This window comes from Tupaia chinensis, unplaced genomic scaffold (assembly GCF_000334495.1).
Source record: "Tupaia chinensis unplaced genomic scaffold, TupChi_1.0 Scaffold141372_1, whole genome shotgun sequence".
NCBI classification, from domain to species: Eukaryota; Metazoa; Chordata; class Mammalia; order Scandentia; family Tupaiidae; genus Tupaia; species Tupaia belangeri.
This window is the reverse complement of record NW_006201235.1, coordinates 236,901-253,030: the sequence shown is the minus strand read 5'-3', so window position 1 is coordinate 253,030 and position 16,130 is coordinate 236,901. Positions and strand designations below refer to the sequence as shown.

The following is a 16,130-nucleotide window of genomic DNA, read 5'->3' as shown; positions in this document are numbered from 1 at the left end:
TTCCTGTGGAAACTGTTAAAGAGACGTCGCGGGCCACCCCTATGATTAAGGCAACGTTCTTGACAGAATTTGTCAGTTCATAAATACAGACGTTTTTCCGTGGTATATAATTGGCATGTCACTATTATTCAATATACCACAAGTTTTGGTATGTCACGAATAATGCTAGCTGTTTTAGGTTAGTAAAACTCGGAGCCCATTTTATTCCGAAGTAACTTAACCTAGAGAATGTAGATATTTTCACAGATGTTTTAAGCAGAGCCATAGCATTGAGTAGTATTTATATTAATAGGCAATTGTTTAACTGATGATGTAAGAAGGTTTTGTGTAGATTTCAAGGCTTCATGATATTCAGTTTACTTGGATGATTTAGGTTAGTTTTCCGCCACTATTAACAGGCAGCTATTCATTTTAATCACATCAACATGGAAAAGGACCTGAGAATGTATGAAAAACCTAAAAATGTAGCTTACTTTCTGCTGAAGAATGGCTGAAATCAGTGTTGACGTTTATGTTCATCAGGTGTGAAAAGTACTAAAATAATAAAGAGTGCTTGGTAAGACATTTGGACTTTCAGTTATTGTGGAATGATAAAAAGCAGTACTTTAATTTTTTTGTGCCTTAGAAAATGTCCTTGAAAAATTTGAAACCACCTGTGTCTAATTTTTTATTAAAGTTTTTTTCATGGTCTTTGTAGTGACTTGCACAAAGAAGGAATACAATGTTGTTGAGTGACTGAAATCAATATATTATTATAATAAATATAAAAACAATAAAGTGTACAGTATTTTATTATAATAAAATAAAGATACGTATTTCGTTTTACTTGTTATTTACTTATTTCATTTTCACTTCAGTTTGATTTACTTGACCTTTTCATTTATCCCTTGTAGGACTTTTCAGCATTTGGAGATCTCACTATCTCATTATGTCTCTCTGTGAAGACATGTTGCTTTGTAATTATCGAAAGTGTCGTATCAAACTCTCAGGTTATGCATGGGTTACTGCATGCTCTCACATTTTCTGTGATCAGCATGGCAGTGGTGAATTTAGTCGTTCACCAGCTATCTGTCCTGCCTGCAACAGTACCCTTTCTGGAAAGCTAGATATTGTTCGCACAGAACTCAGTCCATCAGAGGAATATAAAGCTATGGTATTGGCGGGACTGAGACCAGAAATTGTGTTGGACATTAGCTCCCGAGCACTGGCATTCTGGACATACCAGGTTAGTGTTAGCCTAGTTTGTCTTGAGAATTTGATGTGAGGTATATGTCAGAATTTCTAATATTTTTTCTTAACTTTTAAAATTTTATTTTTTATGGATGCATGGAAACTTACTGCAATCTCTTCTTCATTTCTTCTTTCTTTCAGGATTTTGGGCATGCACACATGTGCCCCATGTGTTCCTCAAGCTGCTGAGGCTGGGACTTGAACAGGAGTTGGCCATGTGGGATCTGGTTCCCTCAATCAGGAGGTTATACGGCAACCCTACAATCCATTTTTAATGTCTAAACTGATAAAGGAGGGACCAGGAGTTGGTGTAATGGCTATGTCACTGGACTCTCATGTAGTAGACTGTGGTTCAAGTCCTTGACCCAGTGGCTTAAACTCATGCCAGGCGCGTGTACATGCATGCCCAAGATCCCGAGAGGTGAATGGGTATTGCAGCGTAACCATCCCCACTGGGGAGTGATTTCTCACTTTCTGTCTCTCTCTGTCTTTCTGGCAAGTGCACGCACCCTATAGCAAAAACTTCTCCAAAAAAAAAAAAAAAAAAGGATAAATGAAGTACAGAGTATCATGAAATCACATGGAGGGATAGGTAACCCAGAACTGATGAAATTGCATCACACTATAATTGGAAAATTAAAAATGATGGAGAAAAGGAGTGCTCACATTTTACTTTTTGTCAATATTTAAAGGATAGTAAGTCCAATGATAAATCAAAATTGATCCCTGTGTGTGATATTTGTCTATTGCTATGTAACAGTATAAATGGTTTAACCATCAAATTTAATGTCTTGAAACAACACACATTAGATACTTCATAGTTTCTGAGGTTCAGGAGTATGTTCAGAATTACCTGAGTTCTCTGTTCAAGGTCTCAGAGATCTACAATCAATGTGTTGGCTATGGCTATGGGCTCATCTGAACCTTGACAGGGGAAGGATCTGCTTCCAAGCTTTGGTTGTTGGCAGCATTTACTGTATTTCTTAGTAAACTGTCACACTGAGGACACTTGTTTGTTTTTGGTTGTTTATTTGTTTTAAAAATAGACTTTATTGGGACCAGCAGATGGCATAATATCTATGTTGCTGGACTACCATGTAGTTGACTGCAGTTCGAGTCCTGGACCTGGTGGCTTAAACTCACGCCGGGTGCGTGTGCATGCCCAAGATCCTGAGGAGGAGAATGAAGGAGAAGGGATTGTGGCGTGGCCATCCCCCCTTGCAGTGATTTATTGCTTTCTGTCTCTGGCGAGCACACGTGCCCTATAGCAAAAAAAAACACTCCAAAAAAACAGACTTTATTTTTTAGAGCAGTCTTAGTTTTACAGTGAAATTGAATGAAATTTGCAGATAATACACATATACCTTCCCCCAACCACTGCATGCACAGCTTTCTCAAATCAACATGCTGCTCCACAATGGTACTTTTATTATAGTTTATGCGCCTGTATTCACATACCCAAGTCCATAGTTCACACTTGAGTTCATTCTTGGTGTTGTACATTCTATGGGTTTGGAAAAATGTGTTATGACCATTTGGTGTATTCACTACTGTAGTATCATTCAGAGTAGTTTCAATGCCTTAAAAATACCCTGGGCTCTGCCTGCTCAACCCTTTTTTCTCCCTCACCCTCTGGAAGCCTCTGTAATTTTGTCCTTTCTAGAATGTCATACAATTGGAATTATACAGATGGGAGCCTTTTCAGTTTGGCTTCTTTCACTTAGTAATATGCTTTTAATTTCCCCTCATGTTTTCTCATGGTTTGATATCTCAATTTTTTTCCTTAGTGCTGAATAATATTCTATTGTCTGGATATACCACAGTTTATTTAGCCATTCATTTATTGAAGGACATCTTGGCTGCTTCTGAGTTTTGATAATTAAGAATAAAGCAGCTATAAACATCCACATGCAGGTTTTAGTGTGCATATATATTAATATTTTCAGCACATTTGGCTAAATACTAAGAGTATGATTGCTGAATCATACAGTAAAAATACATTTAGCTTTGTAAGAAACTGCCAAATTATAATATAATACATTCCTACCTTACTTAAGGGAAGGGAGTTATGCAAAGGTGTAAGTACCAAGAGGTGGGGATTGGGGCATTATCTTAGAGTGTATTTTTCACCTGATGTTTTACTTGAAAAATGGGATTATATATATTTTTTAAAAGAATTATTTATTAATTATCATCACTATTATTTTTATTTTTTAAAATTATTTTATTTAACTTTTATTTATTTATTTTAATTTGACCAGAGAGGGGCAGAGTGAACGAGAGAGAGAGAGAGAGAGAGAAAGCGAGAAAGCAAGCTGCCAGGTTTGGGACTCGAACTATGGTCAGCCATGTGGGAGTCCAGCGCTTTTATCCACCACGCCACCTGCCGGCCCCTCATCATTATTTTTATTGAAAAGGGGGAGGAAGAAAGTGAGAAAGCAAGCCACCAGGTCTGGGACTTGAACTGTGTTAGGCCATATGGGAGTCCAGCTCCTTTTCCACCACACCACCAATCAGCCCCACAAAAATGGGATTATATTTTTTATCACATCCATTAAAAAATTTCCAAGTTACTCTTTTTGAACTACATGTCTTCATATAATATGAAAGTATCTGTTAATTTCCCGGACATTTTAAGAAGAGACTTAAAGATAAAAGCCAGTATATTTCTATGTAGTAAGCCATGAAGACATTACTTAATTGAAAGGACGTTTAATACCATTATTTCCAAATATAATTTTAAGAATTTGTACTCTTCATTAGTATTTCCAAGGCCAAACATTACTTATAAAACAAACAAAAATATTAGCAAACTCCTTTTCCCAAACATTTCTTGAAACATTCCATTAAGGAACATTGCCCCATTCCATAAGTCTACCTTGTATATCACTGCGATCCCAGTCAGCCCCAGTCAGCCTTTCAGTATTAGGTGAAAGACCCTGGACCATCTTTTTTTTCTTTTTTTTTTTTTTTCCTTAAAGAGGTTTTTGCCTTGGTACCAGCAGATGGCATAATGGTTACGTTGTTGGACTCCCACATAGTTAACCACAGCTCAAGTCCCAGACCTGGTGGCTTAAAATTCATGCCAGTGGAGTTCATGCATGCCCAAGATCCCAAGAGGAGAATGGAGGAGAAGGGATTGTGGTGTGACTACCCAAACTGGAGTGTGATTTCTCGCTTCCTGTCTCTCTGTCTCTTTGGTGAGAGCACACGCCCTATAGCAGAAATCCTTTGTTGTAGTATAGGACATGTACACTTGTGGGGTGGGGCGGGGAGACAAAGACAGAGTGAGAGAGAAAATGAGAAATCAGCCCCTGGGGTGATGGCCATGCTGCAATACCTTCTCCATGCTTCTCCTGGGATCTTGAAGATGCACACACATGCACCTAGTGTGATTTTCAAGCCACTGGGCTCAGGACTTGAACTGCGGTTTGCCGTGTGGGAGTCCAGACACATAAACGCTATGCTGTCTGTTGGTCCCCTGATGCTGCTTTTCTTTTCTTTTTTTTGTCCCTGATTGCTTCTTTTTTTCTCTTTTTGCACTGATTGTTTCTTAGCCTGCTTGTATTTTTTTTTCTTTTACTTTTTGCTATAGGGTATGTGTACTTTCCGGAGAGACAGAGAGACAGAGAGAGAAAGGGAAAAGTGAGAAATCACCCCTGAGGGGGATGGTCATAGTGCAATCCTTTTTCCTCCCTTCTCTTGGGATTTTGGGCACATATGCACACACACCTGTGGTGTTTTTAAAGCCGCCTGGTTGGGATTCAAATGGTCAAGTTGGCCATGTGTGATCCAGTGCCTTAACCACCATGCTACCTGGTGGCCCTTAACCTCCTTCTAAGTGTTAAAGTAATAACATCTCTGTGTAACAATCTTTTATTTTTATGTTTATATAAAATTTTATAGTGTGTAATTTCTTATTACAGTAAAAACTTTCTTGGGACAGGTACATCAAGAGCGTCTCTATCAAGAATACAATTTTAGTAAGGCTGAGGGCCATCTGAAACAAATGGAGAAAATATATACTCAGCAAATACAGAGCAAGGATGTAGAATTGACCTCTATGAAAGGAGAGGTCACTTCCATGAAGAAAGTGCTAGAAGAATATAAGAAAAAGTTCAGTGATATATCTGAGAAACTTATGGAGAGAAATCGCCAGTATCAAAAGCTCCAAGGCCTCTATGATAGCCTTAGGCTACGAAACATCACTATTGCTAATCAAGAAGGCACTCTTGAACCATCCATGATTACGCAGTCTGGTGTTTTTGGTTTTCCATTAGGTAAGAAAGGACATTTCATATATAATATCTATTATTCTTTTTTAAGATTTAATTTATTTTATACATTCAATCACTGTACATCACAACAGTTTGTAAAATGAATTTTCTCAGCACACTGTACTCTGCACAGTTCCAAGTAGTCAGTGATGACTTCAAGTGGTCATTCATTCTTTATCTATGTGTCAACCTATGTATCATTGCTTTTATTAATTGTATTTCTTACATTTAAGTTGACCCCCCTTTAATTTTTTTTTATTTTTAATTTGCTAGAAGGCACATGAGCTCACCAGAGAGAGGGAAATGGTTATACTGTAGTCCCTTCTCCTCCATCTCTCCCACCTTTCAGGATTTTAGGCATGCATGCACTTGTATCTGATGTGTTTTTCAAGTCATGGGTCTGGAACTTGAACTACATGGTTGACCATGTGGGATCCAGCTGCCTTAACAACCAGACCACAGGCAAGTCCAAACCTCCCTTAATTTGAGCAGAATTAACCTCTGCAAAATGAAAACTTACAAATTGCTACCTCAAATTAAAAGCTACTTAGTGGGAGCAGCAGATGGTGTCATGGTTGCATCTCTGGACTCCCACGTCATCAGTGGTTTGAATCCCTCACCCAGTGGCTTAAAACTCACGCCGGGCATGGGCACGGGCATGGACACGTGTGCATGCATGCTCAAATTCCCAAGAGGAGAAGGGATTATAGTGTGGCAGTCCTCCCTGGGGGTGATTTCTTACTTTCTGTTTCTCAAGCTAGCACATGTGCCCTATAGCAAAAATTTCTCAAAAAAAAAAAAAAATGCTACTTAGTTGTAGAAATAATATTACTTTCTATTTTAATTCCTTATGCATTAGGCACTATTATAACTATTTTACATGTATTCATATAACTTACAGAACTTTATGAGGTAGGTATTATTATTACCCACATTTCTTTTAAATAATTATTTCATTTATTATTATTATTTTATAATTCGCTATAGTTCAGCAGAGAGACCGGGAAAGTGAGAAGACAAGTCGCCAGGTCCAGAACTTGAACTGCAGTTGGCTATGTGAGAGTCCAGTGCCTTAGCCATCATGTTACCTGCTAGTACCATTATTACTCAAATTTTACAGATTAGAAAGTTAAAGCACATAAAGTTAAGTAGCTTGGTCAAGCCTACATGCTTATCTTCAGAGCCTACACTCTTCATCATTTTGTTATAGTCCGAGAAGGCCTTGTTTGCATTTCTTTCACATGTTAATACCGATTATACAGTTTTAAAGTTATTGTCAGTTGTTTGCTTGGTTTGTTCTTTGTTTATTCATTTGTCCATTTCTCAAATATTTATTAAATATGTTTCATATGCTACGTTACTAGACATAAACCTAACCTAAGCAAGTGAATATATAAAAACTATCCAGATAATTAGTGTCCTCTGAAAGTTTAAAATCTAGAGTGATATCAGCAGATGGAATGAATCTCACATATCTTCCTGAGTTTTCCCCTTTACATTACTCTTGATGCAACAAAATCCAATAGGTTTTTGCTATGCTATTAGTATAATTGTATTTAGCATACATAAAAGTGATGCTTTTTATGTGAAAAGTGCCTAAATCCTCATTTTTGGGATATTTATTATAAGCTAAAGAAAATGATTTAGTAGGAGAGGTGATGATATCCTAGAAAAGGTAAGAGGTGATAAGATGGTATCAAATATGTGAATGTAAACAAAAACAAGCTTCTTTTTGACATTCAGTTAATCATGTTGTCAATGAAAGTGTTATTATTAATGGGCATTGTAGATGTCCTTATTTTTTTCTTGTCACTGTTCACATTTATTTTGATTTCTTTCATATTCATCAATTCTTTGCCATTCCTTTTTTTGTACACACTTGCCTTTTTACATCTTGCTGTCACTGTTTAGAGTGGAGCAGATAGTCACCACTTTCTTTTAGCTACCTATCCCTTTAACACCTGCAAAGGCCAATAAAGCATTCAGTGGAAGTAGTTAAATACTCAATCAGATATATTTTCTGATTTTGTTTCCTAAGATTATACTAATTAATGTTGGATCATGGGGATATGGCACTATCTCAGGTGTATATATTCTAAAGTATTTATTTCAATGTGTTTCTTAAGAAAAATTTTAAAACCTTGGACGAAAGACTATATACACACAAATATATAAATGCATACATAATCATAAGCATATATAGATAGAAATAATTCTTCTGAAGATAGATTAAATAATGAATAAGATTGTGATATTGTAAATTTAAACTCTAGTAAAAACATTTCATTTTTGGTGATGAGATCATGGCTATCATTACAAACTGCATCACAGAAAAAAGTACAATATGTATGAAGGGTTTTCAAAAACCTTGTGGAAAAATGTGTATTATCAAAAATAAGGTAAAAAATAATAAGGGAGCTAGATTCTTTATGGCAGACTCTGGTCTGAATCCCAGCCCTGGTGACTTAAGAAAGTACTGGCACATGTGTGTACATGTCCCAAATCCTACCAGAATAGAGAAATGGAGGAGAAGAGATTGCAGCATGACTGTGTCCTAGTAGGAGGTGCTTTCTCCCTCTGTCTGTTTCTCTTTGGAAAGCACATGCACCCCTGGCAATTAAAAAAAAGAAAAAACTGCACCATTTTTCTTTTTGTACCACAAGAAACTTAATTTCATTTTCCATGAACTTTTGAAGTCCCCTGATAGTGGTTAGAGGGAGTTATTTAAAAAAAAAATTACATTCATTGTTCTTTTCCTCATCCAATATTAGATATACATTTTATCCATTTCTTTAGAGTTGAGTTCTGTTAAAATATTTATTAAATGACCTGTCTTTTTTTCCTAAAAATCGACGAAGAATTAGTTGCTTAAGTTTCCCTCCCTCCTTTTTTTCTCCTAGGGAACAACTCCAAATTTCCTTTGGACAGTACACCAGTTCGAAATCGGGGTGGTGGAGATGGAGATTTTCAGTTCAGACCATTTTTTGTGGGTTCTCCCACAGCACCTGAACCCTGCAATAGCTTTTTTAGTTTTGCATCTCCAAGTCGTGAATTAGAGCAGCAGCAAGTCTCAAGCAGGGCCTTCAAAGTAAAAAGAATTTAGCTTACTATGCAGATGACTTCTCTGGCAACTTTTAGTGATATAATTTGCTTAATAATCTTTATTCCATATGGGAATCATCTCCTGTGCTATTAAGTCTTTAAAGTATGCAGATGACTTCTCTGGCAACTTTTAGTGATATAATTTGCTTAATAATCTTTATATAGGAATCATCTGTGCTATTAAGTCTTTAAAGTTGTCTTCATATTTTTAATATATAAGAAACTCTGGGACAATGTGTGTTTGGAGGCAGGTGGCTTTAGAGTCTGGTTTCTTTATTTCTGTTATTTAAAGAAAGAGCATTTCATTAATTTCAATTTCATTGTGAATTGTTGGATTTTCATCATCAGTGAGAATGTCATGACATTGTGTGTTGGATTACTCTTTCTACCTGAGCTGTGTGTTTATCTCAGTTTATGTAAGCATGTGTGTTGGATATCTACATGTCACTTTGGATTTTGGTATTTGTGCATATATGTGTATGTAAGTGGATTAATTTACACTGATAAATTTGCTGCATTTGCCAGTTATTTATAGGAAAATTTCGGCCTTGGAATATGATGGGTGATCTGTGGCTTATTATTTGGGTGTGTATATTTTTTGGTATATATTTAATGTATTTCCCCACATATTAACTTGTTTAGAGGTGTGCTTGTGTCAGTGATGGAGAGTAAAATTTGATGCATGTATTTTAATCTCTATTTGTATTTAAAAATAACTTACATTCATAAAATTTTTTTGAAAGTTGATTTTTTTATTATCTTAAAATAAAACCCTTTCTTAACCTTTTTGTTAATTGCTACCTTGGGTTTACTTATTTAGGAATATACTATTACTGCAGAAAATTTACCTATTTGTTATTGATCTCAAGATATTGTATTAATTAAAATAATTTTACAGATTTATTCTTGTTTTCCTTTATTAAGCAGTGAACATTTCTGACTACTATTACAGAAATTAAAATAGTTTAATTACTACGCTTAATTATTGAAAATGTAGAGCCAGGAAGGAAACTGGAAGACATTTTAGTAACTTTATGTGTTGTTAGAAGCAAGACTTGAAAGCATACTGATTGGGGAGATAGACTATCTGGGTTCTAGATAAAATTGTGTGAGTTTGAGTTTAAACTTAATGGGTCTTAGTTTTCTTTATTTTTTATTGTTCACTTACTGGAAGGCATGTGTGCTTGCAAGAGAGAGAAAGAGAGAGAGAGGGAGAGAGAGAGAGAGAATCCTTCCCTGCCCCTACGGGATATGGTCAGATCACAATTTCTTCTCCTACATTTCTCCATACACACATGAGCCACATGTGCTTTTCTTTTCTTTTCTTTTTATAAAGAGAGATTTTTGCTATAATGTGTGTGCGCTCCCTGGGAAAACAGAGAGGAAATTGAGAAATCACTCCCGGGGTGGGGAGCAGACTTTTCTCCTCCATTCTCCTCTTGGGATTTTGAACACACACAACCACACATTTGTGCCTGGTATGTTTCAAACCACCAGGTCCGGGACTTGAATGTAGTTGGCGGTTTCAAACCACCAGGTCCGGGACTTGAATGTTGGCGATGTGGGAATGCAGTGCCTTAACCACTGTGCCACCTGCTGACACCATCCATGTGTGTTTTTCAAGCTTCGCAGGGTCAAGTTTCAAATTGTGGTGAGTCATATGGGATCCAACTACCTTAGACACTAGGCGCACTAGGCTAAGGAAAGAGCTCTGGGCCATCGGCTTATATGTATGAAATGAAGGACTGAATTAAGTTCTCCTATAGATTTATTAATTATTATTATTTTAAGTTTGATATAGGGCACATCGCTTACCAGAAAGAGACAGAGAAAGAGAGAAAGAGAAAGTGAGAGAGCAAGCCACCATGCCAGGGACTCGAACCACAGTTGGCCACATGGGAGCCCAGCACCTTAACCACCACACCACTTGCTGGTGCCAATAGCTTTTTCTTTTCTTTTCCCTCCTTTTCCTAAAGAATTACTTTATTTACTTATTTTAGTCACCATACCACCTTCCGGCCCCTCCCCAATAGCGTTTTCTAACTATTTAATTGTGTGATTGATTTTAATGGTTTGAAATGATTTATTATTGAATTATCCTAAATTTTCAATTCCATTTTTTTTCTTCCTCTGTGGGGCCTGTTTGCTCATAGGAGAGAGAGAGAGAGAGAGAGACGCAAAGTGAGAAATCACCTCCAGGGGGGATGTCTACACCAGAATCCTTCTCCTCCAGTCTCCTTGAGAGGAAAATCAGGTAAGGGTGCGATTTTTTTTTTTTTTTTGAGAGGTTTTCACTATAGGGCGCGTGTGCTCGCCAAAGAGACATAGAGACAGAAAGCGAGAAATCACCCCCCAGGGGGTATGGTCACGCCGCAAGCCCTTCTCCTCCATTCTCCTCTCAGGATCTTGGGCACACACGCACATGTGCCTGGCGTGAGTTTTAAGCCACATGGGTCCGGGACGCGAACCGCGGTCGGCTATGTGGGAGTCCAGCGACATAGCCATTACGCTAACTGCTGGTTCCCGCAAGGGTGTGATTTTTCAAGCCACCAGGTCTAGCACTTAAACCACACAACCAGCTATGTGGGATCTATCATCTTAACCTCTGTGCCACCTGCTGCCCCTAATCCCATTGTTTTTTAGGTAATAGTCATACTGAAATCATTAGAGGATAGTTTATATTTATTCATTTTAGAAAATCAAGTAAATACTCCTGCTTTACATAAATGAGTAGCAAGCAAGTAATTTTTCTTCACTAATAGCACGGGTTATAAGATCTCTTCAAAATTTTTTCTATTTTAGGGACCAGCAGTTAGCATAATGGCTATGTCGCTGAATTTCCATGTAGTTGACCGCAGTTTGAGTCCCCAGAGTCACATTACAATTCACAGACAGCTTAGCAAGAAACGACCTCACTATACCACACAGAGACAGGGCTCCTTCTGATATCTCCATTGTTTACTTTTGTTCATAGATAGGTGTAGGAAATCTTGTGACACCTAGGGTTTCAGGCTACCTTACAATGAGAACAAAGGAAGAGACTTCTTGTATAAGGTTGCCAGACATCAAAGTTGCCGTTGTTAGCTATGATTTGTTTACCTTTACCAAACGTTGACCTTTAACATCTGTAGACACAATTACTGGGGACATGAGGTCATGTACCTGATGGCAATTTGATTATAATGGATCTCTGCCACCCTCCACTAGAGTTACCCATTATGACCTCACCATGTTTGACACCTATGTGAGTTTGCTGCTACCTTTCCCTCTAAACATATTAATTCTGAGTCTACTATTCAGAGCCTTACTAGATCAGTCCTAGTCTTCATCTTATCTCCTAAAATTACTGACTTTCACCAAGCTTTACATATCACTTCACAAACAATTCAAGTGTGGACATTAAAATCGGGTATTCAATGGAACTTTTACTTGCCCTAAAGTTGCAAGGCAACTGCCTTAATTGAAAGATGGAATAGTTTTCTCAAACAATTACTGCTAAAGTTGCAATCTCTCAAATGGAACTCCAAAGTGACTTCTTTACTGCTTCAAGACCTTATTAGGTCAGACTCTCAGCTTACTGGTCTTCTACCTCTTCACAAAAATTACCTCTCCCCGTCCCCCCCCCAAAAAAATCTTTTTTTTTCAGAAAGCGAGAAATCACCCCCCAGGGGGGATGGCCATGCAGCAATCCCTTCTCCATTCTCCTCTCCGGATCTTGGGTATGCACACGCACGCCCCTGGTGTGAGTTTAAGCCACTGGATCCAGGACTTGAACCATGGTCGGCTACATGGGAGTCCAGCGACATAGCCATTACATCAACTGCTGGTCCCAGGATGAAAAATCTTGACTTAAAAGTTTTGAAACACTTCTTATTTTATAGTCAATGATACAGATTTTATAAATTGTGGAACAAAGCATTTTTCCTATGCAGTTTGGATTTTGTTAGAAAATAGTTTGAGAATGTATATTCCTGATATCTGCCTTGAAAACTTTGCTTCTTAGGTTGTTATGTTCACAGAATCATTTAACAGTACAAGTAAACTATAATTAAAACTAAAAAAGTATGGGACTGGCAGTTGGCATGGTGGTTGGGGGTGCTGAACTCCCACATGTCTGACCGCGGTTTGAGTCCTAGTCCTGGTGGCTTGTTTTCTCACTTTCCCTCTTTTCCTGTCTCCTTCTCTCTCTCTCTCTGGTCAAACTGCAAAACAACAACAATAATAATAAATAAAATCAAACAAATCTTTAAAAATAAATAAAGTTAAATAAGATAATTCTAAAAAAAAAAACCCTAAAAAAGTAAAAAATCCAGGAATATTATATGCTACTTTAAAAAATTTATTCAAGAGTTTAGTTCATTCACATGTTACTAATTCAAGAGGTAAACAAACTCAGTAAAAAGTCTCCTTTGTACTGATTTCCCAGCACTCACTTTGGCTCTTTGGAAGCAATTACTGTTGCCCAGTGTCTTGTGTCTCTTTTCAGAGATAGTCCATGAAGAAGCAAATAATTATTTAAAAATTGTGTTTTTAAAAATAGTTAATACAGGTCCACGGTAAAAAATTCAAGAGTACATGGTAAAATTTTCTCCGCTCACCCACGACTCCCAGTCCCCTATTTCCCTCTCCAGAGACAGTCGTTGTTTCTTATGTATCCTTCTGGATGTAGTCTGTGAATATGTAAGCATTATTAGCATACAGTACGACGGTTTTTATAATACCACCCCAAGTGCGGTAGATAGAGTGTTTAAAATAATAGCATTACTTATATGTTGAAAATCCCTGCAGAGTTAGAAAAGAGTCAGATAAATTACCATTGTACCACATTCTCTTCAAAAATGCAAACCGTAAGTATCCACTGTCTTAACTTGCCTTCTTTTTGGAGGTACTGTAATCTCGGTATAAATATTACATAGAACAAAAATGTACATGTGATTAAGTTGATAACATGTTATTTACAGGATTTGGAAAATAAAACAAGTTTATGAACTCTAAAATTATATAGAGCTAGTTGACCTTATTGGTTCAGTTAGTTTGTGGAGCTAAGCCCTTTAGGTGCAGGTAAACCTCCGGAGCCCTAGATGTCGCTGTGGCTCCACAAGGGAAGTAGGAATGCGCCTCTGTGGTTATAAAGTTGGGGGCGGAGAAGCCGACAGTGGCTGGGAAATGATGGCTGATGAAGAAGAGGAAGGCAAGCGGATCTTGCAGAAATTGCAGGTGAGCCATAGATTAAAATCTATATGTGCTTTTGTTACTCGTGAAGTAGCTGAGAGTTCCGTTTTTGCAGTGCCTGTGAATTCGTCGGCACGTACACGAGGCTGTATGCGTCTGTGCGGTTACTATAACAACTCGGGGGTTGCAGCTCCGCTAGCCAGCGGAGCCTATCGCTCGGTCAGTGTGTTGGGACCTCCTGCTGCTGATCTGACTGCCCTTAATTTCAGTCCTGTGTGGAAGAAGATTTGTTGCTTCTGACTTTATTCATGTGCATTCTTAGGGAGCCTTTTCTCCACTCATCCATATACAAATAGTATATTCATGTGTATAGCAGATCTGTGTGAACTGTTATTACACGTTTTGGTCCCTACAAAGGATAGTTCCTTAACACCTTTCTGTTTCAAAATTGTCAGCCATCACAGGAATGGCCTGACCTCAGGTACCCTAGTTATTCCCTTTAAGACTTCACAGTTTGAGTGTTTGGGAACACTGTATAATCCCAGTTTGGGGTCTGATCAGAGCACTACAGACTCTACAGTGTCCACCGAGAAGCACAAGTGACTGTGCTGCGTGACTAGGACTAGTCTTTTGTACTTGTTAGACTGGTACCTTTACCTTTCTTTTAATGATCCAAGATTTTCATTAAAACTTAGTAACACAGTTCTTTGTGTTCTAAGAAACCCTAGAATTTACACATTAGAACTTTGACAGACTTGGAACTTGGTCGAAGAAATCTAATGCTAAAGTTTATATATTGGTGAGATATCTTTGTCTCTCAACTGGGTTAAAATAATAACATGTTTTAGGTTGTGGGCTTTACCTCACTTCTAACTGACTTGGATTAACTTCATTTTATTCCATAATGTGATTGACTGAAATCAGAGATTCTCAATTCTGACTCCATACTAGAAACACTGTTTGTGTATATATGTTTGTATATATACAGAAAAAAATCTGAAAAGGTATGGTAACAGTTGTTATCCCTGAGGTGGTTTGGGGTGGTTGTGAGTAATTGTTTACTTTTTTCCATATGTACCTATTCGAATTTTAACAACTTACATATATTTATTTTGCCATGAGAAAAAAAATTACTAAAATGTTCAGTTCAGCAAGACAAAACCAAACAATAAAATAATATTTTTTGCATGTTTGCTTTAACAAGTAGAGATAAACAAACAATAAGACCTTTGTAAAATTCCTGATCTGCAGCCATGCAGAGAGTAGTACAAAGGAATTTGGCTGTAATTTTTGCTGACAACTGTTTTTTTCCTGGATTTAGTTGTGGTAGATGCCATAAGCACCTTGGGAGAGTGTACTTGGGATAGGTAAGGTAGGTGCAAAAAATGAATAAGGAGATGAAGTAGAGAAGAGGAAAATAATGGGATAGTGATGTTTCTATCCATGGAAATGGTGGTAAATTTTGATTTTATTGTTATGTATATTTACAGGATGGAATGTTTACAATGATATTTCTCAAAGTGTATATTATAGACCATTTTCACTCTAGTTTTAGAGTGCTTGTTAAAAATGCAGAATATTGAATTCTGCTAAACCGCTAAAATTAGAATCTCTCAGGTGTGAGTCCTAAAGAGTGTACAACCTCCAGGACCAGCAGATGGCATTATGGTTTTGTCTATGTCACTGGACTCCCACATAATTGGCCACGGTTCACGTCCCAGGCCTGGCAGCTTAAAAAACTTAGCTGGGTGAATGTGCGTGCATACCCAAGCTCTCCAGAGAAGAATGGAGGAGAAGGGATTGCAGTGTGGCCATCAGCCCCAGAGGGGGATAGTGGTGGTAGTGGTAGTGGTGGTATGATTTCTTACTTTGTGCCTCTCTGTCTGTCCGGTGAGCGCATGTGCCCGATAGAAAAAAATCTCTCTTAAAACAAGAAAAGAGTTTACAATCTCCTGCACTTCCCTGAAATGTTTTAGAGTTTTCCTTTCTGCTATAGGCTCTTTGGTACCCAATTTGTGGTTGCTATAGGATGATACAACTATATTTCGTCTAAGGGCCTAGAAATAAAACAGCAAAAATTTTTTTTAAAGAATTATTTTATTTAACTTTATGTATTATTATCATCATTATTATTTTCCAGTTTGATCAGAGAGAGAGAGAGAGAAAGTGAGAAAGCAAGCCACCAGGTCCAAGACTTGAACCACGGTTGGCCATGTGGGTGTGGGAGTCTGGCGCCTTTAACCACCATGCCACTTGCCGGCCCCAATACAGCAAAATTTGAAAAGTATTTCTGTGGAGGGGCTAGTCCATTCACTTCATTCTGGGTAGTTTTTTTTGTTTTTTTTTTTT

General features: G+C 37.6%; 2 protein-coding genes across 2 annotated transcripts in view; both read left to right on the top strand.

Moving 5' to 3' along the window:
- Positions 1-909: 909 nt before the first annotated feature.
- On the top strand, positions 910-8,708 carry CCNB1IP1 (cyclin B1 interacting protein 1). The gene is made up of 3 exons (XM_006163065.2): positions 910-1,225; positions 5,177-5,510; positions 8,408-8,708. Exons 1-3 carry the CDS (start codon positions 929-931, stop codon positions 8,608-8,610), a joined length of 834 nt encoding a protein of 277 aa, XP_006163127.1. The 5' UTR covers positions 910-928; the 3' UTR covers positions 8,611-8,708.
- Positions 8,709-13,729: 5,021 nt separating this feature from the next.
- TTC5 (tetratricopeptide repeat domain 5) overlaps positions 13,730-16,130 on the top strand; it is a 26,641-nt gene continuing 24,240 nt past the window's right edge. The window contains exon 1 of the mRNA XM_006163064.2: positions 13,730-13,826. Within this exon, the coding sequence (XP_006163126.2) occupies positions 13,776-13,826 (51 nt within the window). The 5' untranslated portion in view covers positions 13,730-13,775. The remainder of the gene's footprint in view (positions 13,827-16,130) is intronic.